Source organism: Meles meles, chromosome 19 (genome assembly GCF_922984935.1).
Source record: "Meles meles chromosome 19, mMelMel3.1 paternal haplotype, whole genome shotgun sequence".
Taxonomy (NCBI): domain Eukaryota; kingdom Metazoa; phylum Chordata; class Mammalia; order Carnivora; family Mustelidae; genus Meles; species Meles meles.
This window is the reverse complement of record NC_060084.1, coordinates 45,067,030-45,094,064: the sequence shown is the minus strand read 5'-3', so window position 1 is coordinate 45,094,064 and position 27,035 is coordinate 45,067,030. Positions and strand designations below refer to the sequence as shown.

At 61.2% G+C, this 27,035-nt stretch overlaps 2 protein-coding genes across 6 annotated transcripts in view; one reads left to right on the top strand and one right to left on the bottom strand.

The window, feature by feature from the left end:
* On the top strand, positions 1-10,395 carry CAPN12 (calpain 12). The gene is made up of 21 exons (XM_045986877.1): positions 1-237; positions 822-891; positions 1,052-1,170; positions 1,349-1,482; positions 2,396-2,564; positions 3,325-3,399; positions 3,470-3,555; positions 3,642-3,716; positions 4,300-4,463; positions 4,543-4,775; positions 5,155-5,166; positions 5,321-5,529; positions 5,658-5,700; positions 5,777-5,836; positions 6,303-6,360; positions 6,621-6,703; positions 6,804-6,866; positions 7,506-7,584; positions 9,887-10,003; positions 10,097-10,155; positions 10,239-10,395. Exons 1-21 carry the CDS (start codon positions 1-3, stop codon positions 10,263-10,265), a joined length of 2,172 nt encoding a protein of 723 aa, XP_045842833.1. The 3' UTR covers positions 10,266-10,395.
* Positions 10,396-10,721: 326 nt separating this feature from the next.
* The window catches only part of ACTN4 (actinin alpha 4), a 68,775-nt gene continuing 52,461 nt past the window's right edge, over positions 10,722-27,035 (bottom strand). For 2 of the 5 annotated variants that reach the window (XM_045986875.1, XM_045986874.1), the window contains exons 9-21: positions 24,744-24,836; positions 22,819-23,049; positions 22,230-22,377; positions 18,765-18,915; positions 16,416-16,524; positions 16,075-16,215; positions 15,818-16,000; positions 15,593-15,727; positions 14,540-14,719; positions 14,180-14,326; positions 12,875-12,940; positions 12,140-12,298; positions 10,722-12,033 (exon numbers count right to left, since the gene is read on the bottom strand). In XM_045986875.1, the coding sequence (XP_045842831.1) occupies positions 11,875-12,033; positions 12,140-12,298; positions 12,875-12,940; positions 14,180-14,326; positions 14,540-14,719; positions 15,593-15,727; positions 15,818-16,000; positions 16,075-16,215; positions 16,416-16,524; positions 18,765-18,915; positions 22,230-22,377; positions 22,819-23,049; positions 24,744-24,836 (1,902 nt within the window). In that variant the 3' untranslated portion in view covers positions 10,722-11,874. Of the gene's footprint in view, positions 12,034-12,139; positions 12,299-12,874; positions 12,941-13,245; positions 13,327-14,179; positions 14,327-14,539; positions 14,720-15,592; positions 15,728-15,817; positions 16,001-16,074; positions 16,216-16,415; positions 16,525-18,764; positions 18,916-22,229; positions 22,378-22,818; positions 23,050-24,743; positions 24,837-27,035 lie in introns of all 5 variants that reach the window. The other 3 variants (XM_045986873.1, XM_045986872.1, XM_045986876.1) reach the window with 2 other exon arrangements.

The window sequence follows — 27,035 nt, the reverse complement described above, 5'->3', positions numbered from 1 at the left end:
ATGGCGTGTGGCAGTGGACGGGTCACCATCCAGCTGGTGGATGAAGAGGCAGGGCCCGGAACCAGAGGCCCGAAGCCCTTTCGGGGCCAGAGATTCGAGGTCATCCGAGCAGCCTGCCTGGAGGAGGGGATTCTGTTCCGAGATCCCTACTTCCCTGCTGGCCCTGATGCCCTTGGCTACGATGAGCTGGGGCCGGACTCGGAGAAGGCGAAAGGGGTGGAATGGAAGAGACCCCATGTAATGTGTGGCTGGGGGCTGTGGGGGCTGGGCTCCTGGGTCTGAGGAAGGAGGGAGCTGTGGGGTCTGGGCTCTTGGGTCTGAGGGAGGAGGGGGCTGTGGGGTTTGGGCTCTTGGGTCTGAGGGAGGAGGGGCTGGGGGGCTGGGCTCCTGGGTCTGATGGAGCAGGGTCTTGGGGGCTGGGCTCCTGGGTCTGAGGGAGGAGGGTCTGGGGGGCTGGGCTCCTGGGTCTGATGGAGGAGGGGCTGGGGGGGGCTGGGCTCCTGGGTCTGAGGGAGGAGGGGGCTGGGGGGGGCTGGGCCCCTGGGTCTGAGGGAGGAGGGGGCTGGGGGGGGGCTGGGCCCCTGGGTCTGAGGGAGGAGGGGCTGGGGGCCTGGATATGAAGAGGACGGCTGGAAGTTCTGACAGTGGGGTCTGGAGAGGTCCAGATGCCTGCTCACAGGCTTTACAAGCCTCTCTTGGGATTGGAGGTGCTCATTACTCTGGAGCAGTGAGGGCAGGAGGGGACCCAGGCATTGGACCTCTCAGTCGCTCCTTCTCTCCCTTTCCTGGCTGAGGCCTGGACTCCCCCCCATCTCCCCCAGGAGTTTTGCGCTGAGCCCCAGTTCATCTGTGAGGACATGAGCCGAACAGACGTGTGTCAGGGACGCCTAGGTAAGACCCCCGAACCCAATCTGGGCTCCCAGATCTGGCAGAGGCTGTAGCTGGGCCCCGCAGCTCGGCCCCTTGGTCCACCCCTCAGACTCTCCTCTCCCCAGGGGAGACCTCAGTCTCCCCCTTTCCATCCTCACCCCATCCTCGGCTTTCCTCCCAGGTAACTGCTGGTTTCTTGCGGCCGCTGCCTCCCTCACTCTGTATCCCCGACTCCTGTGCCGGGTGGTCCCCCCTGGACAGGGTTTCCAAGATGACTATGCAGGTGTCTTCCACTTCCAGGTAAAGTTCCTTGGTTTGTGCCTCTGTTTCCCCCACGGGACCACGGATCTCCTAGTAGGCATGGTTGCCTGGGGCCTGTGATTCTCAGACTGGTGCGGTAGGACTGCGGGCAGAGGATGGGGTCCAGGCACGGTTTCGAGCTGGGAGCCAAGCCTGTGCCCTGCCCTCCTCCCACCAGCTCTGGCAGTTTGGCCGCTGGGTGGACGTGGTGGTGGATGACAGGCTGCCTGTGCGTGAAGGGAAGCTGATGTTCGTGCGCTCGCATCAGCGGAACGAGTTCTGGGCCCCGCTGCTGGAGAAGGCCTATGCCAAGTAAGGACTCTGGCACACCTCCTCAGCCGGCAAGGGAACCCCAGAGACCCCCAGCTTCTGGGATCCTCTAGACACCCTGCCAGGGGTCCTGCACCAAGTCACGGTGCCCAGGACCCTAATGTCACACCATCCCTTGAGGACCTCCTTCCAAATCCTAGACACCTCTCTAGAGGCATGTTCCTAGAGACCCATGGACACTCACAATCCAGGAGCCTGAAATCTCATCTCTCAGGCCCTGGAGCCGCTAAACCCATGATTTATCCCCTTGGGGGCCTGTAATCTCAGAAGCTCTCTTCCGATCCATTGAGAAACCCAAAGCATCGCCCAAATTTTTAAGAAGATTTTATTTATTTATTTGAGAGAGAGAGAGAGAGAGAGAACAAGTCCGGGGCAGGGGAGCACAGAGAAACAGACTCTCCGCTGAGCAGGAAGACCAACACGGGGCTCCATTCCAGGACCCTGAGCTCATGACCTGAGCCAGAGGCAGGCGCCTAACTGACTGAGCCCCCGCCAGGCACCCCACACCTCTCAAATACGACTATAATCCTTGGAACCTTCGATTCTTGCTTTTCTCAATCCCGAGGCTCTGAAATCCCTGACAAGCCCCACAGAGATCACCCCCAAAGCAGGCATCTCCTGGAGACTCAGAGATTCAGAGATAGCCCCCAGGATGCCCAGAATTCTGACAGAGTTCTCCTGTGATCCCCCAAATGCCCGGTCCTAGTGGCCCAGGGACCACAGGCCTGATTTCCAAGGGCTTCCAGAGTGAACCGCAGCCTACCTCAAGAGTCTGCAAATGTCAGGGATAGTCGCCGGGTCCCCCACGCCCCGGGCCAGAGACCCCCAGGTCCCAGGGGTTTGTGTGAGATACTTGTGCAGGCCTCAGACACTCCCCCCACACCTGTTCCCGCAGGCTCCACGGCTCCTATGAGGTGATGCGAGGCGGCCACATGAATGAGGCTTTCGTGGACTTCACAGGCGGCGTGGGCGAGGTGCTCTACCTGAGGCAAGACATCCCAGGGCTCTTCTCTGCCGTGCGCCATGCCCTGGCCAAGGAGTCCCTCGTGGGCGCCACCGCCCTGGTGAGAGCCTGACTGGCACAGAGACCCCCACCAGGGCCAGAGCGCAGTCAGGGCTGCAGTGGGGAGGTGGCCTGTGTCCTCCTGTCTGGGTTCACTGTTGGCTAGTAGCCCTCACCCATCAAACTCGAGCAAGTCAAAGGCAATTTATTTGCTCTCATTAAACAAGCTTCAGGCATAGCTGAATCCAGGTGCTTAGGAGATGTGGAGAATGTGTTTTTTCTATTCCTTGTTCTGGGTTAGCTTCACTCCTGGGCAGACATTCCCTTCATGGCCACAAAAGGGGCCCCCACAGCCGCAGGGGCCCTCCTACCACCCCCCAGTGGTTTTAAAAAAATGGCAAAGCTTCTTTCTGAGAATTTCAGCAAAAGGCCTAGGATTGATTTCCACGGGCTCGGCTGGAGTCCCGCGTTCATCTGTGACCCAGTCACATGCTCAGTTGGTCACTGAGTTGGTCTAATTCCTTCACTCCTTCTTTGCTTAATCCTGTGCTCACTGACTGACTCCCTGTCCTTTGTGTTTCTCTGCCTCTTTTAGTCCGACTGCCTGTTCTGCGTCTCTGTTCTCTTCAGGTATTTTTGTCTCATTCTCCATCTTCCTCTCTTGGCTTCACTCACCAGTCCTATGCCCTTCTGGAGCCCTGTGTCATTCAGTTGGGAGCTTTGGTGGCAGGAGGCTGGGGTGGGGGGAGGTGAGGGGCAGGGAAGAGCAGCCACGCTCGTGTCCCCCACCGTGGCCTCACCGTCCCCTGCCCTCTGCTCAGAGCGATCGGGGTGAGTACCGCACAGAAGACGGGCTGGTGAAGGGACACGCGTACTCCGTCACGGGCACGTACAAGGTGAGTATCCCCCACAAGCGGGCTGCAGGGGTGCCCCGGAGCTGCCCCCCACTGACCATGCTGCCCTCAGGTGACCCTGGGCTTCGCCAAGGTGCGGCTGCTGCGGCTTCGGAACCCATGGGGCCGTGTGGAGTGGACTGGGGCCTGGAGCGACAGGTAAGATGGGTTTGGGGGAGGGGACCTGGTCGGGGCGGGGGGTGCTCAGACCCACCCGCCCAGTCCTCACACCCCCGTCTCCCCAGATGCCCGCGCTGGGACACGCTCCCGGAGGAGTGGCGAGAGGCCCTGCTGGTGAAAAAGGAGGATGGCGAGTTCTGGTGAGTGGTCCAGGGTCCCCGCCCGCCTCTGGACCAGCGCCAGGCCAAAGGGGTGCAGGGAGGGGGCGAAGCCTGCCTGAAGGGACAGGGGACAGGTTCATAGAAACTGTCCTTATGGTGGTAACTTTAGGGTTGCACTCTATTTGGGGGAGTCGATTAGCAGCAATATTAGGGGAACTGGGAGGTGCAGTAATTTTTGGAGGGTTGAAGGGGGTGGGTAATTGGGGGAGGCTTGGTGACATCTGGGGCATTTCTGTATGTTTGGTGCTGCTGAGGGGCTGAAGGATGCTTGTTGGCAGTTGAAAGTATTTGGGGGCTGAAGGCAATTTGACAATAGGTGGGGGCAGTGTGTGGGTCTTGACTATACATGGGGCATTTCTGGGGACTTGGAGAAATGGGGGGGTTGCTGGAGGGCGCTGTGATCTGAGGGCCATTTCTGGAGACGGTACTATTTGACAGACCGAGGGGTACTTGGTGATGATTAGGGAACTCGGGGATTGTGATTTGGGGGGTCATTCTGGGGTCCTGAGATGTCTGGGAGACTGGCGCCCTGGGGAGGGTCTGACCGCGGGCTGCTGCGCAGGATGGAGCTGAAGGACTTCCTCCGCCACTTCAACACCGTCCAGATCTGCTCGCTGAGCCCAGAGGTGCTGGGCCCGAGCCCGGCTGGAGGTGGCTGGCACATCCACATCTTCCAAGGCCGCTGGGTGCGCGGTTTCAACTCAGGCGGGAGCCTGCCCGGCACCGGTGAGGCCTGGAGGGTGCCTGGCAGGGGAGGGGTGGGCTGTGGCAGGCCGGGGCACCCCATTTCTTTCTTCTCTGTTAGAAACCTTCTGGACCAACCCCCAGTTCCGACTGACGCTGCTGGAGCCTGATGAGGAGGAAGATGATGATGAGGAGGGGCCTTGGGGGGGCTGGGGGGCAGCAGGAGCATGGGGCCCGGCCAGGGGGGGGCGCATCCCCAAGTGCACTGTCCTTCTGTCACTCATCCAGCGCAATCGGCGGCGCCTGAGGGCCCAGGGCCTCACCTACCTCACTGTGGGCTTCCACGTGTTCCAGGTGGGACCCCGGGGCTGGGCGGGAGCAGCCAGGATGGAGAGCCACAGAGGGAGCTGGGAAGGCCCGGGGCATGGGGCTTAGACTGGAGGGAGAGAGCTGGGGGAACGAGGAGGGGATTCAGGGAGAAACTGAGGTCGGGAGGGCGCGGAGAGTGCTGGTGGTCCGTCTGCAGGGCAGCGGGGAGTCCGAGGCGCTGAGGACAGGGAGGGGGGCTGCGGAGCAGAGAGGGGCCGTGGGGGCACCAATGGGAGGGTGTCCAGCAGGTCAGGGACAAGGAGGCAGGGGGAAGGGGAAGAAAAGCGAAGGAGGTGTGGAGGGGGCTCTGAAGGGTGGCCGCCACCGCCGCGGGCCCTCACTCGCTCGCTCTTGCTTCTTCCAGATCCCAGAGGAGGTAGGTCTTCGTGGGGACCCCGGGCACAGGGTCACCGGGCGGCGGCTGCCCCAGGGGCTTGGACAAGCAGCGGAGGGGTGGGGAGGGCGAGGCCCGGCGGGAGCGGCCGGGCTGCGGGTGGCCAGGAGCTGGAGCTCAGCGCCCCTGCCCGCAGCTGCTGGGCCTGTGGGACTCCCCGCGCAGCCGTGAGCTCCTGCCGGGCCTGCTGCGCGCCGACCGCTCGCCCTTCTGTGCCCGCCGCGACGTGAGCCGCCGCTGCCGCCTGCGCCCGGGCCACTACCTGGTGGTGCCCAGCGCCACCCACGCCGGCGACGAGGCCGACTTCACGCTGCGCGTCTTCTCTGAGCGCCGCCACACCGCCGTGTGAGCCGGGATGCCCCAGACCCGCCCCCTCGGGGTTCCCCGGGCCGGATCCCCAGAACCCCGGGACATCCCCCCTCCCTGCGGGATCGGCCCGGGGACCTACCCCCAACTCCCCTTGTCATTGGCAGGGAGATTGATGACGTCATCAGCGCCGACATGCAGGCCCTCATGGTGCGGGGCCGCCAGAGTGGGGAGCGGGGGCGGGTAGGGGTCCCCTCGGCCCGCATTGAACTCCCCTTGCCCACAGATCCCGTACATGCCCCTGGAACTGGGGCTGGAGCAGCTGTTTCAGGAACTGGCTGGAGAGGTGAGGGAGCCGGGCCAGGGCTAAAAAGGGGTCTACCCTTCCTTATCCTGGTGGGGGGTGGTGTCTCATTTTGCTTTAGTTTTTCTCTGTGCTTAAATCTGCTCTTTAGTCTCAAAATGCTCACAGCTCATCCCTGCCTCAGGGCCCTTGTCCTGTCTGTGCCTCTGGACTGCCTTCTTCTCTTCCCCTGCCCCGGCTATGGCCTCGTTTCTCCTGTGGGATTTCCTGGAATCTCTGCGGGATTCTCCCCCAGGCTGGTCAGCTGCACCCTGGCTGTGGACTCCCACAGCCCAGTGCTTCCCCCCTGCAGCCCTGACTGCTCTGAGGACAGGTGTCTCTCTCTCCCCCGGGACAATGAGCACTGACTGTCTCTGCTGTGTCCCCAGCACCGCGCAGCAGGCTGGAAGGGCTGTGTCGAATGGCTGCCTGAGTGAGTAGCCTCACCACTGGCTTTCTCCTTGACCAGGAGGAAGCACTCAGCGCCTCTCAGCTCCAGACTTTATTAAGTATTGCCCTGGAGCCTGGTGAGTTGCAGCCCGGGGCGGACCATGATGCCGTGGGGAGTCAGGCCACAGGAGCCCTGCACTCAGCCTGACTGTCTTCCCACATGTGGGGTCCTGTGGCAGGACTCAGGGTCAAGCCACAGCCACTCATAGGTCCTCCCTTCCTCTAAGGGAGGCAGGGAGTGTGGCTGCCATGAGGGGACTTGGAACCCCCTTGCCTGGCTCAGATCCCAGTGACAGTTAACACGCAGGAAGTACTGGGGTTTGTCTGTTTTCTGTAGCCAGGGCCCGTGCCCGGACCTCTGCCCGGACCCCTGCTGAAATTGGGCTCAGGACCTGTGAGCAGCTGCTGCGCTGTTTCGGGGTATACGAAGGGGGCAGTGTCTGGGTAGGGAGGGTGGGGATGTTGGGGCCTCTGTCCCCCTTCTGGGGATATGGGTTTTAACCAGCTGCCCCCTCCCCAGAACGGACAGAGCCTCACCCTGCATCACTTCCAGGAGCTCTGGGGTCATCTCCTGGAGTGGCAGGTAAGGTGGAAGTTTTAGGGGGGCCACCTCCTCCAGGAAGGTGAGGCACTGTTACTAGTCAGGACATAGGTGCTCTGCTGACTAGCAGGGTCCCAGGGGAGAACGTGGGCCGCATCCACCTTGAGGGACAACTTGGAGGGATCTGGCTGGGATGCCCTTGCGGCATCTGCCCTTCTGTGGTCCCTCTAGGGGCACTAAATAGCTTGGGGATGGAAAGCACAGGTTCTGGTCTGGGGTTGAAGTCCTAGCTCCCGGCTCAGCCCCTCTCCGGGTGTGTGAACTCAGGCAAGTCACCTCCCCTCTGAGAGGCCTTTGCTAGTGGGAGGCGTTTATTCCCACTGCCCTGGGTCCCGGGGAGGAGGAAAAGGGTCCAAGGTTCCCTGACTTGGTGAGCAGTAAACCGCTGTTTGCTGAGCCCTCACGAAGCCCCTCGTGGGTAGAATCTCAGCTTGTCCTCATGACCCTATTCTAGCTGTTGCTATTATTCCCATTTTAGAGACTGTGAGATGGGCTCAGAGAGGCAGAGCTGCTTGCCCAGGGCACCAAGCCAGGAAGAAGGGGAGCTGGGGTGGGAACCCAGGCTGAATGGCCTCCTAGGGAGGGCCAGGTGTTGGGACTGACCTATAGCTCCCGACCCAGGCCACATTCGACAAGTTCGACGAGGACGTCTCTGGAACCATGAACTCCTACGAGCTGAGGCTGGCACTGAATGCAGCAGGTATGGTGGGGGCGGGGGGAGGGTGTCTGGGGATGGGATCTGCTCCCCCTCCAGCCCTCTGTGCTCTGCTCACCCACCGCCAGCCTCGAAGGGCACGTGGTTTGTTACCAGCTCTTGCCGGGGCCAGGGGTGGGGGTGGTGGTGGTGCAGGCAGCTCCCGACTGCACGCGGGGGGGGCCCCGGAGGGCACAGGGCAAGGGATTCCCAAAGGAGGTAGGACAGCCCCCTCTGTCGGTGTGGCACAAAATCCTCCCCAGGGGGCGGAGCCAGGGAGCAAAGCTTTTCCTGGGCTCCCTAGCAAGCTGAGTCCTTGCATGGAAGGGCTGGGACTGAAGGGGACTCCCAGACCCCCAGCCCCCACCCCAGGGCTCGTCCGACAGGGGAGGTGGGAGGCTGCCGCCTGGCTGTGCCCCAGTCTGAGAGGCAGGAGGCCCCGAGGGAGCGAGAATGTTGGGAGGTGTGGCACACGGGCAGACACGGAGTCCCGGGCGGGCGTACGGAAGCAGAGGCAGGAAGGTGAGAGCGGATGGAAAGCTGGCACCGCTTGTCGCTTGCTGGGGTTACCGGGCACCTGGTGCACATTCTTGGCATTCTTCCAGGCATGAGACTGAGGAAGTGCTCTTAGAGGGGGGTGGCATCCTGGCAGTGCAGACAGACGACAGACAAGCAGAATGTCTGGGTCAGACAGTGCAGCTATGGAGGAAAGAGAAGGGGGGGTGGCAGGGAAGGGGCTTGTGGCCGGAGGCACAGTTCTCAGGGAAGGACCCAGGTGCTGTCTGAGCAGACCTGAAGGAGGGGTCTGAGCCTAGGGGACACGGTGACAGGGGTAGTCTCGACAGAAGGAACAGCCAGTACAAAGGCCGAGGTGAGAGCATGAGCCCCGCTGGAACAGCTTTGGGGGCCAGGTCTTGGAAATGAGGACCGGCTAGTGCGGCTGGAGGACGGAGGGTGATCACAGACGAGAGATCAGTGGAGGGAGGCAGTAAAGCCCCATGAGGTCTCATGAGCGTCTAGGGTCTTTAAAACAAAAATTTTTCTTTAGTATGTATGAGAGGGAGGAGGGTGAGGCAGGTCCAGCGTTAGGCTGTGAGGAGGACCAGAGCCGACAGGGTCACACAGGTCACAGGTGTTAAGAGGGAGGACCAGGGAGCGGACCAGCAGGAAGCAAGCTCCAGAGCCCTGGAGGTGGGGGGCAGGATCAGGGCGGGGGATCAGCAAAGATGACCTCCGCCCCTCAGCCATGCTCTGCACCACCTGTGTCCCCCAAACCCCGGCTCTGCTCCAGGCTGTGCTGGCTGAGGCTGGGGATTCGGCGGGGGCCAGAGATCCTGCCCTTCCCTCCCTCAGCTTCCCGGGCCACCAAGGACAGTGACCGCTCAGAGGCGTCAGGGCAGGCACTGGGGCTGCAGGTGAAGAGTGGGGGCACTCCCCTGCTCGGAGGCTTCCCGAAGGGGGCAGGGGGAGAGGAGTAGCAGTGCCCTGGGCAGAAGGAACATCGCGTGCAAGGGAGGCAGATGGAGCACACGGTCCAAGTGCAGGAGTGGGAGGAGGGGTGGGTGACGTGTGGTCTGCGCAGGCCAGCAGCTGGCTAAGGACAATGGGGGCAGTGGGGAGGGGTAGCCAGGAGGTCACAGTTACCAGGACGTACTAAACCAGGGGAGGGATTTCCTGGATACCAGAGGATCCCAGTCAGGAGCCTGCACTGGGGCGCTGAGAGTGGTCCGAAAAGCTTCATCTGAGGCGGTAGCTGAGGGCTTCCGGCCCGACTTGGGACGGAGGGCCTTGGAGGTCACGTGGCTAAGGCAGGGCTGCGGGCCCCCGGGCTCCCCCGACCCCCGGCCCAGGCTGGCCCCAGCAGCTAGAACAAGGCACAGACGAGGCAAAGACCTAACAGCAAATGCGGGCACAGAGCAGGGCACTGGTGGGTTTGGGCGGTGGCGGAAGCCAGGACCTTGTCCTCAGAACCATGGATCTGGACTCCGGGCCGGGGCATCCTGCAGCCGGAGTCCTGCAGGGCCTTGGAGGAGGAGCCGCTGTTTCTGGCTTTTGAAGGCCTGTTGCGATTTCTCGTCAGAGGTGACTTCTCAAGTCCAGAAATGGTCTCTGATGTGAAGCAACGGACTTCATGTGGGGCCAACACACGTGCAGGGGTCCGGACACTCCTCTAGTGTCCATACGGGGGCCCTGGCTGGGCGCTGTCAGGGCTGTCACATGTGGAAGCGGAGCTCGGAGGCGGAGGCGTGAAGGGAGCTGCCTGAGGGGGGAACAGGCCCCCTGGGGGCTCACAGGTCACCTGCCCTAGGCTTCCACCTCAACAACCAGCTGACTCAGGCCCTCACGAGCCGCTACCGGGACAGCCGTCTGCGCGTGGACTTCGAGCGCTTCGTGTCCTGTGCGGCCCAGCTCACCTGCATCTTCCGTGAGTGCTGCCCGTGGGGGGCGGGGTGGGCCGGACGGACTCCCACGCGCATGGTGGGGGGTGGGGGGTGCTCAACCTGCCTGCTCTGCGCAGGCCACTGCAGCCAGCACCTGGATGGAGGCGAGGGGGTCGTCTGCCTGACCCGCAGACAGGTGAGCTGGGGCTGGGGGACTCGGGGGGCCAGGTGGAGTCCCAGGAGAGCCCTGCCTCAAGCCAGGGGTCTTCTCTCCCCCAGTGGATGGAGGTGGCCACCTTCTCGTAGGATCTCTGCACGGAGCACCTGCGGCTGGAGACGAAGCGCTGCCAGGAGCCCGTTCTCCTCGCCCAGCCTGGACTGGGCTTTGTTCCACAGGGCGGGGGTCTGAGCCACACCGACCCCTCCACCTGGCATGTGGGGCTGCTGCTCTGCTGCCCCAGGAGCCAGCGGGGGAGCAAGGTCTGGCCCCACCATTCAGCCAGGCGGGTCCCTGCCTCCTCTGTGCTCTGTCCTCCTCACTTATAAGCAGGGACGGTCCCAGCCCTTTTTTGGTGCAGGCCACACTAGTTAGCACTGGGAACAGCGCCTGGCCTCCAGTGGGTCCCCCATGGCACTGAGGTTTACACACTTGGGGGGACAGGGATCTCCTATGCCCAGCCTTGCTCTGGGAAGAGGTTCTCCTGTGGCTCTCCTAAGAAGCGGAGAACAGAGGAGAGAGAAAGAGAGAGAACACCGTAGGAATCCTTCTTAAAAATATTACATGTTTTATTATCCTGTCCCCAGAGGGTGGTTTATCCAGAAACCAAGAAAAAAAATAATCAAATCAGAATAAACTCAAAAAAGGGGGGAAGGGGAAGGGAGCAAAACCCATCAACTAACAGGCAGCCAGGCCGGCAGCCCACCCTCCACCTCAGGAGGGTCCCCAGAGACCCATGCCCAACGACAGACAACGGAGAAAAATCAGTGAGGGGCTGGGGGAGGGCAGCAAATCAGCTACGTCTTCATTATGAGAGCAAGAGGCGGCGAGGATATGTTGCTAGGTGAATATATATTTATATAATAAATCCGTAAGTTAATAAAGTAAATAGTAATTCTCTGAAAGTTTTTAATTCCTTTTTTTATAGGTTTTTTTTTTTTTTTTGTGGATTTTTTGTTTGTTGTTTTGTAGTTTTTTTGTTTTGTTTTGTTTTTTGGTCCTTAAAAAATCAGAAACACAGGTCCGGACAAAGCAAGGTAGGGGACCGGCTGGGGCTGCAACTCCTGTTGCAGAAAAGGGGAGGTGCGGAGCCGCACCCCCTCATCTCCTGGCAACTGTAAGTTGGGAAGAAGGGAAGAAGGAAGGGGGCGGGGTCCTCTTTCCTGTCAGGCAGCTGTGTCGCCCTCTGCTGGGCCCCCCTGCAGGGCCCACAGCAGGACTGGGCGTTTCCTGGACAAGGCACATAGGGCTTTGGCCTGGATGTGGGAGGCCTTGAAGGGACCTCGTGGGGGGCAGGGGAGGGGCGGGCAAAGGAGGGACAAGGGGTGGAGGGCATTCCTAGGGCCTGGAGGTGACCTGTTTTGCTGTGGGAATCCACTGTCTCCTCCACATAGTTATAAAACAAAACAACACGTCTTATATATTTACCAGACCAGAAGCGTGGACCCCGAAGGTCTCCCTCACCCCCATCCAGGGGGACGGGGCCGACTGACGGAGAGAGGGGAGAGCCTGCCCCAGCCCCTCCCTTCCCACCCCCCACCCCCAGAGAAGACTGACAGAGCGCTTTGCATAGATACAGAGTCAGAAAAACAGGACCTGGGAGGCCCCCACAGCGGGGAGAAGGGCCGAGGGCTCCCCCAGCCCCTCCTGGAGGCTGTGAGGATGGGGGTTCGGTCAGGGTTTCTCCAGCGGGGAGCCTCACAGGTCACTCTCGCCATACAGCGCTGTCGAGAAGGACTTGTAGTCGAGGGCACCGGGCACGGCGTCAGGGCCCTGGTAGGGCGCCATGCGAGCGATGCAGTACTCGGCCTGGTCCGGGGGCAGCTCTCTCCGCAGCTCCTCAGCCGTGATGAAGTTCTGAGGGCAGCAGGGTGTGACTGTGGGTCACCTCCACCCGCCCAGTCCCGGCTGCCAGGGCTTTGTCGGGCCGAGCCTCGGGGTGCCTCCAAGGTACGCTGCTTACCTTGTCCCCTGCCAGGACCTTGAAGGAGGCAATGACCTGGTCGGCAGTGTCTGTGTCGGTGGTCTCCCTTGACATGAAGTCAATGAAGGCTTGGAAGGTCACCAGGCCGCTGTGGTTGGGGTCAACCACACTCATGATGCGGTTGAACTCAGCATCACCCTGCGAGGGGGAGTGGGGCGGGGGACAGGCAGCACTTGAGTGGGGTGGGACAGCTGGGTGTGGCCCGGTTGGATGCTGTCCCCATGGAGCAGGAGAGCAGGGCCCGGCCCCAGGGCACATGCCTTCAGGGGTTTCAGCTTCCCCAGGCTCAGAGCCCCACTTGCCCAGATTGGGGATGTGCTCCCTCTGCTCCTTCCCACCCACGTTTTTGGGAAGTGGGGAGTTGGGGAATGGATCAAACAGGTCTACTGCTCCTCAGCCCTAGGCTCATGACTTAGCTCTGGAGGGTGGGGAAGAAAGAAAGAGAGAAAGAGAAAGAAATAGGGGAGGGAGCCAGAGGCCTGACCTCCTCTCTCGGGAGACTTCCAGGAAAGGAGGTGGGTGGCTCAGGGGGTCGTCGGAGAGACCCCGGCCCAGCAGCAGCAGCACAGGTGGAGGAGAAGGCAGCAAGGCTGCGCTGCTCTGCTGGGGGAGGATCCCCGAGGAGGCGGCGGTGAGGAGGAAGGGGGGAGGCTGCGCGAGGAGGGGGCGGAGGAGGAGAGGCAGAGCAGCAAGGGGGAGGCAGAGGCTGCATACCAGGCTGTATCCTGTGGAGATAAGCAGAGCCCTGAAGTCATCGGAGTCCATGCTGCCTGTCTGCTTCTGCTCGAAGACGCAGGGACAGCAGAGGAGGCCAGGCCCAGAGTAGGCAAGAGGGGCCGCCCCATGTGCACAGCAGGGAAACAGGACAGTGGCGGGAGCCGGGGAGACAGAGGCGGCCCGGAGAGACCAGGTAAGGGGGAAGGTGTCCAGAGAGACACAGGGCAGGGAGGAGGCAAGAGAGCCAGTGAAATGGCACACACATGGCAAGGGGTGGAATGGCGAGAGGGAGGGGAGACAGAGAGAAGGAGAGAGAGAAAGAAGAGCAGTTAATGCCACAGTCCACTGGGGCCCAGGGGGGCGCGTACCTGCCGATCATTCTCCACGTCGTAGCCCAGGCTGATGAGGCAGGCCTTGAACTCCTCCGGCCCCAGCGCCCCGCCGTGGTCCTGCCAGGCGTCCGAAGGCAGGTGTGCACGAGGGGCAGCGTGGAGACCAGGCCAGCACGGAGATGTGGGGAGAGGGGCCGGGGTCACATGCAGAGGGCAGGGCGAGGGGAACACATCGGGGGAAACACAGAGTTAGAGGGGACATGGACAAGGGGATGGCTGGGGATGGGGGAGCAGAGGCCTGTCCAATGCCTCGGCCAGAGCCGGGATGGGAGCTGAGGGGTGCAGAATGGAGGACTGAGGCCCAAGGCTCTGGGGAGGGAACGGGGAGCTCTCCCTGCCTCCAGGATTTGGGGTGGGAGACTACAACCTGTCCTATCTGGGACACCAGGGGCCCTGGCTGACAGTGTGGAGCTGAGTGCACACACTCTCGCCCACAGGGCAAGCAGATGGCCAGCCGGGCCCCGCAGGGTGGGTGGGGACTGCAGCAAACTCAGGTGCTCAGGGCCTTCCTAGTGGGTCCACCAGACTGGGGCCGGCATTCTGAATCTTTACAGCGCTCAGCGGACCTGTGGACCCGATGCATGAGCAGGGCACAAATCTCAGGTGTGCTGGGCCTCAGGCCGTCCCGGGGTCTCAGTGGTAGGTTGGCAAGGATGCACAGCCCCAGGGGCAGGATTTAGGAACCCCCCCCACTGCCGCCAACTTTCTCCTCCCAAGGACAAATGCCCAGGGTGTAGGTCAAGGTGATGGCCCTGTGCACCTGCTTCAGCAGCTGGGGCCCTGCAGGCCCGGCGAGCAGTGGCCGGTACTCAGCACTGTGAGGTGAACGAACAGATGCAAAGACGGAGGTGGCAGGATGGGACGATGACAGTGGGGAGGGAAGACGCCAGGGGCAGAGGGAGCCGCTCACCTTGTCGAAGTGGTTGAAGGAGGCCCGGAACTCCTGCATCTGCTCCTGGCTGATGCCCTTGGCATCACGGGTGAGGATCTGGTTCTCGACCTCATTGATGGTGCGGGCAATGGTGGTGAGCAGCTGCTCCCAGCCCACGCGGATGTGCTGGGGGGAGAGCGAGGGCATGAGTGCAGGCCGGCCAGTGCGGGGACCGCTGCCACTAGGGACTCACGGCTTGACTCTCCTTGCATGCGGTGTGCGTCTGGCCTGGAGGTGGGCTGGGCTGGACTCTCTCCCAAATGCCAACCCGGCCCCATGCTCCCCTGCCTGCCTCTGCCCTGCAGCAGGGTAACGGCACGGTCCCTGTGCGGGCCTCACCTCCATGGTGTAGTTGGTGTGCTTGTTGTCGAAGATGAGGGCCTCCTGGATGAGCTGGTGCTGCTGCTCCAGCAGGTCGAGGTTTGGCTTGTAGTCCACGATGCTGCGCTCGTACCGCTTCAGGTGGTTCAGCTGGTCCTCCAGGGTCCCGTTCATCTCGATGGAGATGCGCCCGATCTCCTGCACGGAAGGCGGGGGCTGCTGGCTGCGGGGGGCCTCCTGAGGGGCCCTCCCCTGCCTGGAAGCCGGCTGCTGGCTGACTGTCCCCTCCAGGCCCACCCTCCGCAGTGCAGGCTGCTGGGGGGTAGTGTCTGGGCTGAGGCCGGCCAGGCCTAAGATCGGTGCACACCCCAACTCCCTGTGAAGCCCAGGATGGCGACAGGCCTGGAAACTGAGGCCCAAAGACAGCAACTGCTCACGGTGAGAGGCAGGGTTCAGGATCCGGACCCAGGCCTGGCCGGCTTCGGAGTCCGGGCTCCTGAGCACAAGCCCCTGAAATGGGGATTCCCAGGGTGGCGGTGCAGCTCAGCCAGCCCAGAGCCCCACCCCTGCCCTGGCTCAGGGCCTGGGCGAAATAAGTGCTCCGTAAGGCGTGCCCAGGCTGTGAGCAGCATCTGTGCAGAAGTTCTGGGGCCGGGTCCCAAGGCTCACTGGTGAGCCCACCGGAAGGGTCTGCACTCGGACCGTCCCGGTTCCAGTAACATCAGTGCTCATCAGGCGGTTGCCGCAAAGCGGTGCCCAAGCATTTGCCAAGGCAACGAAAGGCCTCTTTCCATCCCTTTTTAGAGATGCGGAGACCCAGGAGCAGAAGTCCGCTTGTACCTGACCCCCTGGTCAGCAGGCAGAGCTGAGACTTGAACCCTCCCCTACCTGACTCCTCCACGAGTTTTCCTCTGGAGCGTGCTGTCACTTCCACCAACACCGATCCCGGGAGGCTGCCCTCACTCCCAGAGCGGGGTCCCCGGTAGACCCACCAGAGACAACTGGGGACCCGCCCCACTCTTCCCTAAGAGCCACTCCTAGCTCAGCTGGGCTGGGGCGATGGGCCCTCACCTCCATCTTTGTCTGGATCCAGGGCCCCACGATGTTGGCCTGGCTGGCGAACTGGCGGCGGAGGTGCTCGTTGGACTGCTGCTTGCTCTGCTCCTCCAGGAGCGCATGGTCCCGCTTGGGCACCAGCTGCTGCACCTGGTGGGGGATGGGGGTGGTGAGCCATGGCGGTCGGGGTGGCCCTTCCCCCCGCTGGCCCACCCCAGCCCTGCTGCCAAGCCTGCCCACCTTCTCCCACTTGGAGTTGATGATCTGCGGGGTGACGGTGGTGTAGGGGTTGCTGCCCGATAGTTTGATGTGGTTGCTCTCGGCGATCCTCTGGGCCTCCTTGTGGATGGCCAGAATGGCCTCCCGCTCCCTGTCAGCATCCGGCAGCGTCGACTTGAACTGGTCGTGGGCTGAGATCAGGCCCTGGAAGGAGGAGAAGGCGTGAAGGGCAGCCCGGGTCCACAGTGGTCCCCTGGGGTGCGCAGGCAGCAGCGGACCTCGATCTCCTCGATGGTGTGCACGATGAACATGTCCTGGAGGTCCTCCATGGCACTCTCCATCCAGTTGTTGAAGGGCGCGGCCCGCTTGGCGTACTCCAGGTGCAGCTGGTCAATGGTCTCCAGCTGCTTCTCTGTTTTCTGGTGCGTGCAGGGACGGGACGGGGAGGTCAGTCAGCGAGCAAGTGGTTGGCGGCCCGGGGACCCAAGGGGTCGGAGAACGTCCCCTCGAGGTGGGTCAGAGGAAGCTCGGGTATCCTGGCGGCGTCTGCTCCTGCTACCCCCCGAACCGACCCCCAGGGGCACAGGGCTCCGCCGGTGATGTCACCCATCCCCCTCACCTCGAGAGCTTCCCTGCGACTCTGGGTCAGAGAGCCAAGGGCGTCCCACTGGTCGCAGATCTTCTGGCAGCGGGTGTTGACATTGTGGGAGTCATAGTAGTCCAGCTCACTGCGGGGGGCAGGGGGGAGACACGGACACGTGGCCATGAGACGCGGAAGGGGGCATGCAAGGCTATACTGGTAACCCCGCCCCCGGCCATGCAGACGGGAGGGGTCAGAGTGGTGGGGAGGGGCCCCTGCTGACTTGCTGTGAGATCTGGCTGTCACGACACCCGAATGCAGGAGCCCCCACACTGCCTGTGTCTGGACTGCTTCTGTCACCCAAAGGTCCAGCAGAGCACACTGGTTTAAGCAATGGGCTCCTGGGCCAAGTTCCCCTGGTCAGAATCCTGGCTCTTCGATTCTGTACCAGTGTGACCCCAGGCGTGTGAATGACCTATTCTGGAGACCTCGATGTTCCCATCTATGAAATGGGCATGGGGTTACTGTGGAGATCCAGTTACTGAGGGCACATGAAGTGTGGAGGGCAGTCCTTGGTCCCCTCTGAGCAGATGTACTAACAGTGATTAAAGGGATTTACTTTAATGAACATGAAGAAAAAATGAGCAGCAAACCCGCACTGTCGTTCTAAGCAATTAATAACAGATATAAAAGAGAAGTGGGCAGACGTGATAGTTCCTGGCCCCTCATGTCTCCTGACCCTGCTCTTCTCCTGTCTGCCCCAGGATTCCTTCCTCCTAAGCTCCAGACCCTGGATACTCTTAGCAGGAGGTTCCCAGGGAGTGGAGGTACAGGCAAAACCTTGGGGGCCTGGGGAGGGACAGGGAGCAGGGAACAACTGGACCTGGGGGATGGGGCTGGGGACCATGACTGGGCTCCCCAGAGGGGCCAGGCAACCTGAACTCCACTCCTGTCTCAGCTACCCACCAGCAGTGTGACCTCGGACAAGCCCCTGAGCCTCTCTGTGCCTCAGTTTCCCCTTCCGTAACACGGGGCTGCGGGCGATTAAAGGAGCCGGTACATGTGGAACACTGAGTGCTCTGAGTTTCTATTATTACTCTGCACCAACACTCAGCCGGGCTGTCTACTCAGGCTCATCCTGGCCAGTGCCTGGCCCTCTGACTCATCTTCGGGGGAACAGACAGCACCCCCAAATCGCCCTTCCTTCTTCCTGTAGGGTCACTGTCCAGAAAAGCTGCCTTGGCAGCTGCCTGCCCCCCCCCAACTCTGAGAGCAGGTGCCACAAACCTGCTCCCGGTGCCTGGGAGGTAGGCTGGCCAAGGACTTACCCCAAGCCTGTTTCTCATCAGCGCCCAGGGGCTCGCCTGTCAGCAGTGGAACATGCCCTCATGCCACCTCCCACAGTCGCTACGGACATCAGTGCGTGGGACCTCACCCACCTCCACCTGGTGTGCCAGGCCCTGAGGCTCAAGCCTATGAGAGGCAGCTAGACCCCAAGGGACACCGTCTTCCCACGACTGTGAGGGCCCCCTGGGGGAGCCATGGAGCACTCCTGCCTCTGGCTGAGTGCACGGGGAAGCCACACAGAAACTGGGCAGAGCAGAGGGAGTGAGTCAGGGAGGAAGCCGGCCCTGCCTGGCGTGGGGCTGCACCAGGCACCACAGCTGGGCCCCAGCCTCACAGAAACAAGCAGAGCTTCAGGGACGACTGGCAGGGTGGGGGGTGTCAGTGGAAAGGGCAGCTCCAGCCAAGTATCCTATTTTTGAGCAGACAGCTATTTTGGGAGCCGTGCCGCCCCTCCAGGCCCTGTGGATTTTCCATGAAGTAATGGCCTAGGCCTCCCACTCCCTGGGCCCTCCCTGCTGCGGCCGCCGTGCCGGTGGCATAAGGCCCCATTCACTGGCTCTGGAGGTTCGGTGTACTAACTGTGTGCGCAAGTTTATCTGACTGGGGCGGGAAAGGGAGGGTGAAGAACCCGGCAGCCTGGAAACTCGTACAATAAGTGTATTCTGAGCGAGCGAGAGAAGTGGCCAGGCAGAACAATGGGCTCTCTGTGCAGCCCGATCCCCTCTGGGAGGAGCGGGTGGGAATGGCAGGGGGTAGGCCGCCCCCCACATCAGGGGACCAGGGGAACTTTCTGTGGTGTGGCAGGCAAAAGGTAGAGCCCTGCGGACCCCTAGAGCCTAAAACATCAGGAAGGCGGTCAGAGACCTCCTTTCTGCCTGTTTCTCATCTGGGGTTAAGACCAAATAGGCAAAAGCCATCATCCTGTAAGGGCTCTCCCTGGCATATGAAAGGGGGGAGGTGAGTGGGCCCACTCAGGCCACGAAGCAGGCTGGACCCCAGGACGCTGCCACCCCCCACTCCCGGCAGGGACCCCTCGCGTACTTGAGTTCCTGGGCAATCGCGGCAATCTGCTCCACACGGTCCTGGTGCGCGGCCAGGTCGCTCTCAAAGGCCTCATGCTTGCGAATGAGAGCTTTGATATCTGACAGGGTGGCTGTCTCATAGTCCCGGTGCTTCAGCATGGCCTCCTTCCCTGGGATGGACAGAGGGTGGGAGGTGTTTAGACAACAGCACAGTAGGAATCCATGGGGCTGTCTGACCCCAGGAAAAGAGATCCAGACCCCGCATCCTGCTTCACCGAGCATGGTGCCGTGGGAACAAGAAACTTCCAGAACCTTTCTCCTTGCCTTTTTAAGGGATCTCTAAGCCCACCTATATCCTGGATGGAGCTGGGAGACACTGTGGGACTAGGGAGCCTGAGACAGATATCCTCATCCAACCCATGTGTTCTAAACTCAGGGCCCTCTATCAGTGGATGGCAGGGACCGGACTCTGCCACCGTGGCTGGGAAGGGAGACGCCCATCCCTAGAGGGCCAGCACCTGGACCAGCAGCTGGGGCTGCAGCCCAGGCCTCCGCAGAGTGGGAGCAGGGTGCACGTTCCAGAGCTCTCCATGGCCCCAACCCCTTGGGTCTGACCCCAGCGCTTGAGGCCAGGCTCCCGGGGGCGGGGGGGGGGGGTGGTCCTGTCACACACCTGTGTCCTACCCCATCCTACGGGCCTTCCATGCACGCTGAGGTGGGGCCCACTGTCAGGCCCTTTGAAGGAAGAGTGGCACGCTATTATTAGTCCTGGAGCCTGGCTAATTATACACCCCAGGCCAGAAGCTCCAGGAAGTCCTGTAAGCATGGTGAGGCATTACAGAGAACGGGGTGGGGAGAGGCCAGTCTGTGAGGGTGGCTGGGAGCCCTGCCTCCTACAGGTGCTCTGCTTCAGGTGAGCCAGGCTAGCCCTGGGGTGGCAGCTCAGAGACCCAGCCCTCAGCTTGGCTCTGGGGCACAAGACCAACAGCTGGCTGCCTGGTGCAGCATGTGCCGTGGGGAGGCACGAGGCCTTTCCCCACCTGTTCCCTTGTTCGTGAAATGGGTCCCAGGCCCGCGCCTGGTCTCAGGCCTCCAGCAGCGCGGGCACAGAGTGAGGCCCATCCCCAACTCAGTGGCCTTGAGCACTCCCATCTGTCCTGGCATGGATGACAGGAGGCGGCAGCCTGGGAAAGAGGCTCCATGGCCCTGCCGCCTCGGCCCTGGGGCAGGAGGCTTAACCACAAAGGCAAGCTTGCAATTCCCTTCACCAAACTGCTTTCTCCCAAGGGTGGGAACCCAAAATAGTAGGTTACCACTTCTCTACCTCAGCAGAGTTTCAGCAAGGGAGCTGGCAAGGGGGGCATGGGGGGGAGTTGGCAGGAGCGGCCTGTGGCCACGAATGCCTTGGATTTAGGCCAAGGGGCGGCCGCAGTGGGAATGCAGAGGCTCGTTTCCATTTTTCCTCCCTGACAAATCCAAAACCCGCAGCACAGCAGCTAGATGGACCCTCGCCCCTGAGGGTGGTTGGGGGATGGTGAGGGAGGTTTGGAACGATGGTGGCTCAACCCCCTCTCTGGGCCCAGCCCTCCAGAGAAAGCAGGCTGCTGGCATGGGATTCCAGGGGTGTAGAGGGGGGCCAAGAGTCTATCCTCCTGTGCTGCAAAATTGGGTGGCTTTAGGTCCTGGGAACGAGAGCAGGCAAACCCACCTGGGGGTTCCAAGCTGCCGATGAGGGGCAGGGCCAGATGTCAAAGTGCCTCGGGGGGGGGGGGGGCACAGGGGCATGTGGAGGCCACTGAACCAGCTGGACCCTGGCTATACGCTGAGCCATCTTCTCAACGCCTGTGGGGAAGGCCAGCCCCTGTCACTGCCAGGGAAAGAACTCTGGGGGGGGGGGCATCACACCCACATCCCTTGGCCTCAGGACATACCCGCCCTGGCCCCGCTGTAGCTCCAGGTAAGGGACAAGGGCTGATGACTTGGGCCAAGAGGCTGACAAGGGAAGCACCCAGGCGTGATGCCCAGAGCCTGTGGAAGGATGGACACGGATGAGGGTGAGAGACAGTACAGGTGTGACACACAGATGCAGTAAAATCTACTCACGCCCAAGGGTCCTCTGACAGGAGGCTCCCTGGGCCTCAGCCCTGCCCCCGAAATTACTGGGCTCAGGAAGAGCCGAATCAAGGAATCAATCAATAAATGAAGTAAACGTCCCCCCCACCCCCGCCTCCAGCACGGACACGCTGTTGCAAGGTCGAGGTGTCTGTGCCCTTGGCCCCATGGACACTTGGTTGCCTCGGTCGTATGGCCTTCCCAGCAGAGGAGGGATTAGGGTTTGGCTCTGGGCCCAGCAGCTGCTGCTGAAAACAACAACCCGCATTAACTTGACGAGGGCATGAGCGGCCCTGTGGCCGGGAACACGGGGCAGGTGGGCCCATGGCTGCGGGTTGTGCAGGGTGGTGCGTGGGCAGGTCGTGCAGGTGCCTCTTGGTAGGTCTCAGCATCTGGCCCGGGCCAGGGCTGCCAGCTCACCAGCTAGAGGAGCCCCGGAAGCTCAGCAAGGACCTAATGGGGGATGGTGGGGTGGAGGGATGAGACATCATGCTGAGCCACACAAGGAAGATGAAACTCGGCAAGGCACAGTTGGGAAGGAGGCGGCCACAAGTGGACGTGCGGGAGTCCTGGCTAGTGCCTTTCACAGGCACCGGCCCATTTCTGAAGGCTTTCAGACCCCTGGGATTTGGAATCTCAACCACAGTGTGGGTCCTGACCGAGGGCCAGGGACGTGCTGGAATTCCACATCTAGAGCCAAGGGACAAGGCAGCTGCGGGGCTGCCGAGAAACAGAGGACATCACCAGCTACCCTTCTGGGGGAAGCCCTGCTTCTGGGGGCCCGGGCCCCTGAACGGGAGAAAGAGCTCCTGGGGTGGGCAGCTGAACTGGGAGGTGGCTCCCTGGACCTGCCTTTAAGGACCATGCTTGGGCACACAGGCCCACCCAGCACTGGCTCTTCTGTGTGAAGTCCAAGTTCACAAAGTGTGCAGGAGTGAAAAGACAGGCAGAATATCTGAACACAGGCTTCCCAGGATGGGAGAGCCCATCCCACACATCCCCAACCCCTGGCTGCCTTGGCCTAGCAGGGGCACCATCCTCAAAGAAGACACAGCAGCAAAGAGGAACAAGGGTTCCCTTGTTGCTGGAACTGGGATGAGGTTAGGCTGTACTCCTGGAGGATGGCCTCGGCCCACCCAGACAGGGGCCTGCCTGGAAGGAGCCTCAGAGGTTAGAGCAGATGGGACAGCTCAGCTTCACAGCGTTCCTCCTGTCCAGGGCTGGGTGAACCCAGAGCTGCACAACAGGCGTGTTGCCAGGCAGCAGGAAAGGGGGTCTGACAAACAGACCCAAGGACACGAGGGGCTGTGAGGGTGTACGTGTGCGCAGGTGTGTGAGACGGGAGCGGGCCGAGGAAGCTGGGGGACCCTACCGTCGGTCCAGGCCTCGTGGATGGAGGCCTTCTGCCGGAACTTCTCTGCCAGGTGGTCGAGCCGCTCCAGCCTGCGGATCTCGTTCAGCAGCCACTCCTCATAGCCCTTCTCGGCCTGCTCCAAGTGCTGCCAGCCGTTGTTGATGTCCTATGGGGACACAAGACAACCGGGGTTGCAAGGGGGAGCTGGGCCACCCAGCAGGGTGATGCCTCCCTGAGGGATGCTGATGGGAAGGCAGGCAGCGTAAACGGCCTGGGGTCACGTCTAGCCCGTGTCTGCATGGGGCCCAGCACATGGCGCATGCATTTTTGCGTTAACTGAGTGGGTGACAATGAAGGAATGCCCCAGATGTGCTCCGGGAGCCAGGCAACTGCACAGTGGGGACCCTGTCTCTCCTAAAAAGGGGCCTTGAGCACTCGGAGGTCCTGGAATCACGGCCGACAGAGGGGTCCAAATGCAGACAGTGGGTGTAAAAGTCAAGTGGCGCGGGGCGGGGGGGAAGAACGTGCTCAAGAGCCAGCTGTACCCCCTCCTGCCCCTGGACCCCACGGGCTGGCTGGGAGCAGGCCACACACCCCGGGCGCTCACCGAGACCATCCTGCCCTCGGAGGGCATGAAGGCAGGCCGGTTGCTGAGCCGCAGCTTGGTCTGCAGCGTGTTGAAGTTGATCTCCAGCTGGCACTTCTCCTGCACCTTGGGTGGCTTATGGACGCGCCGGTAGTCCCGGAAGTCCTCCAGCTTCTGCTGCATCTCCTGGATGGTCTTCTGCGGCACCCGGTCCTCCAGCCAGGGGATGGTACGCCGGATCCACTCCAGGAGCTGCGGGTACACCGGAGGCCTCAGGGTGAAGGTGGGGGGCGGCACTGGCCCCACTCATGGGCACGAGGGGTACGGGTTTTCCAGCCCCCCCTGGGGATCAGCCCTGCTCCCCAGTCTGACTTCTCTGTGGTGCCCACTGGGAGCCTAAGACTGGGAACTACAGGGATGTGTGGCCCCCCTTGAACCACTGTGCTGCTCTCTGCTTATATCCTGGGCATGCCTTGCTCCTGGGCCGCCTCCTCCTCAGACCTCAGATGGAAGCCAGGCGGGCTCAATGCGCACGCCCCTCCCGTCAGTCCCAGGGCTGCAAGCTCCCTCCAGGGAAGAGCCCACAGCACGGCAGACTCACTCTGAGGCGGTCTGCACACCGGGCACAAAGCCCAGGACAGAAACAATTTCACAGTAAAATTGGGGGGGAGGGGTAGTGATATGTATTTTATGAACGCCTCATATCTGTGATGAGTGAGGAAAGGTAAAAACAAGCAATTCTAGAACAATCCTTGGAGAGGAAAATCTTACTGTCCAGAATGGAGACGCTTGAAGAAGTGGTTCCCAAGTGCCAAACTCTGGCAAAATGAGAAAACCAAGGAAAAAGGGATCTGTGTTTTTACATCTTGGTGGATGGTGCCAGCCGCCCTTTTCTAGGAAGCGACGGGATTCCAAGACAGAAGCTTTTAACTTTCTCTTGGTATTATAAAGCATGGTGGTAACAGACGGTAGCTTCTTTTAATTTTAAAAAATATTTTAAGTAATCTCTGTCCCCACGTGAGACTTGAACTCACAACCCTGAGATCAAGAGTTGCACACCTCACTAAGCCAAGCGGGTGCCTTGTTGGCTTTTTCTTTTAAAAATATCCTTAACTTAGTAAAACAAAAAGCTGGTCACCATAGGCTGGCTGTCAAATACTTTTTCTTCAAATATTCCTGGTTCGTGAAATTTCCAAGTCTGGGAACCATTAGTCTTAAAGAGCGTTTAAACCACTGCTCTCCAGAAGCTCCAATATATACATATATATATTTTTTAAGTGGAAGTTCTTAAAATAAAGGAGGGAATCCAAAACTAAACACCCACGTTCCCAGTGGCCTTTCCAGGTTCAGGCTCTGGAGTAGAGCTGCCTGGGTTTGACCTCTGGCTCCCTATTCTGCCAGCTGCGCGCCTGGTGCCTGACCCTCTGGGTCTCTGTTTCCCCACTTGGAAAAGGGGTGAGACATGTTCCCTCCGCCCAGGGCTGCTGTGGAGACAGCAGACCCTGCTCAAGAAGTGAGGTGCTGGGCCCGCTGTGACAAACCGCAGTCCTGTCACAGGGTGTGCGCGGGGGTCTCCCTCCATCCCACCGAGTCAGTCAGAGGGTGTGGCAGGTTTTTTTAAAAACCTCCCCTGATAATTCTGGAGTGGTGGGGTGTTTGGGAAACTCTGCCCTTGAGTACCTCTGTAGGAACCTAAGCTCAAGACCACAGGAGCCGGGGAGCATGGTCTGACCCTCAGCCTTTTGTGACACTAGCCTGGAAGGTCACACACTGGCTTGGCCACACTCCACAGTCTGTCAGCTCATGTCCTTATCTAGGAAGGGTCACTGCCGTGCCTGCCCTCCCCTCTGCAAGTGTCACATGACCTTCGCCCAAGGGTAACCAGAGGCACCCCAGTCCTCCCGCTGTGGTGGGGCCACCAGGGCTGGGGTGAGTGGCAGACTTACGTCACTAGCCAGCCTCTCATAATCTTCCATGAGGTGCTCATTCTCCTGGTTGACCGCCAACACCTTGCAGATCCGGTTGGCAGCGGTCTCAGCCTGGGACGGAGAAGCGCCATGGTCAGGGGTGCCTAGGGGCTGGTGACCCTCCCTCCTGACAGGCTCATCCCCCAGAGCCGGCCCATCCACAGCCCACACAGCACTCCCCGAGGAAGGAAGGAGAGAAGCACAGCTCCAGCAAGATGGCACCCTGAGTGGCTGCGTCCTGATGGTTCTGCCGGCGTCCCCATACATAGCTTACTGCTAATGCACCCCCCCGATAGTTGGACCCCTCGGCTCCCTTGGCCTGGACCCTGGAGACGCTGAAGGGGGCCAGGGAGCCCTTCCACTCTGGGGTAAATGGATTAACAGGCCCACAGAGAAGGAGGCCGAACAGTGAGGCTGGGTGGGGTCCTCCACTGGGCCAAGCCCTGAAGGAGCGTCCCCCTGGGTGGGAAGGTCTGCAGCAGAGAGGCCAAGTGCCGGAGGGCTGCGGCAGAAAGTGGAGGTGCAGGGGCCCCCAAAGAAGTCTGCGCACAGGAAAGCACCAGTATCCCCTTTCTAATCCTCCCTTCAGAGGTGGGTGCGGATGGCTCATTGGGCAGAAGTCACCACCCACGAGGCAGAAGGGAGCGGTGGAGACTGTGACCAGCCTCTGCTCAGGACTACGGGACAACGTGCTGCCTTGTCCTGCTGGGGGGAAACGCGAGGAGTGGAGAAGAAGGAGAGCGGGGGGTGCCACACGGGGAGCGGAAAGACCAGGTACCTTTCAGGAAGCACAGAAAGGGTCCAAGAGGAGAAGTTGAAACGGCAACAGAACAGGAACAGAAAGAGTGAGGAGGGTCTACAGAGTGGTGGGGAAGGAAAACAGAGAGACTTGGGGATGGCTCCACACCTGCTAGCCACAGCCCCGACGCCCAGCCTCTCCTGTCCACACACTGCTTCCGGGACAGGTGGGGAGGTGAGTGGGGGACCAGCCGGGACTGGCGTGCGTGTGCACGTGCCCGCACACGCTGGGCACCAGGCCACACGCCAACGGCCCCAGGCACCGAGCCTCAGAGATGAGGCTCACAAGGGCCTCAGCCAAGTGAGTGCCAGAAGCAGAACTAAGGTCTCAGCTTGCAGGGGGTTGGGGAGTCCCCATGGGGGTCAGTCCCCGACCGGACTCGGAGAAACAACGGGCACCCTGTGCTCAGATCCACCCCGAGGGGGGAAGCTGCTGGTCAGACGGGGTTTCACCGCTGAATTCCTGGCACCCTGCTAGGGGCTGGGTAATCTTTAGATACTCAAAGTTGATGAATGAAGGAGCGAACAAAGGAAAGCAGCAATTGCTTAGGGACAAAAAATAAACTATCAGGAGAGAACGGGCATACTTCCCGTGAGGTCTGGAGTCTGCCCTGCGCTTATAAACCAGAACAGATGCCAGAGAGCACTCTTCTGAGCGGCTGGCCTGAGTCTCTGAGGACACAGAGCAGCACGAATAAAAGCATCGCAGGGCTGTCTGGAGAAGTCAACACAGGCTGGGGGAAGCCGGACCGACAGCTGGAGAAGCCCGAGTGCAGCACGTCTCCTGGTGAACGGGCAGCTCCCAGTAGCCTGACCTTTTCTTCCTGTCTCCCAAGTCAGGCCCAGCTGCCTCAGAAACCCCCAAGTGCTCCGGCCTAAGCTTTCCTCCACTATCTGCTCCCACAAATCCCTCAAGGCCTCCCAGACCCCACCACAGCAGAGGCCAGCGTGAAGCCGGGGAGGGCAGCCTGGGCAGGAGAGGGTGACATGGTGGGCAGTGAAGCCGGCCAGGACCTGCAGAGCGGTGAGGCCAGCGGCAAGTGTGCAGTCAGCCGGGTTGGGTCTGAGTCCGGGAATCTTCCACTGCTGTCTGCCCTACCCCTGCTCTCCCCGCCTGTGCCCCCCATGCCGCAAACACAAGTTCCAGCCACTTGCTGGCTGGGTGGGGAGAGGCCATGGGGCTAGGAAGACCATGGTGGACAGGGGCACGCCCAGAAGGCTGCTCCGACCACCCCATCACCGGCTGAGTGCTTACGGGCCTAGGTGCCATTCTACGTGAGCTCATTTCACCCTCAGGACAATCCTGAGACAGGGATGGGTAGGATCCCCGTTTTACAGGTGGGGAAACTGAAGGAAAGGGACTCATCTCAGGTCACGCTGCTAAGAGGTGACAGCAGGGACCAGGACAGACGGCCCACAGAAGGAGCTCCTCAGGACCAGCAGGTGCAGCCCTGGTCCTGTGACTCTGCGAAG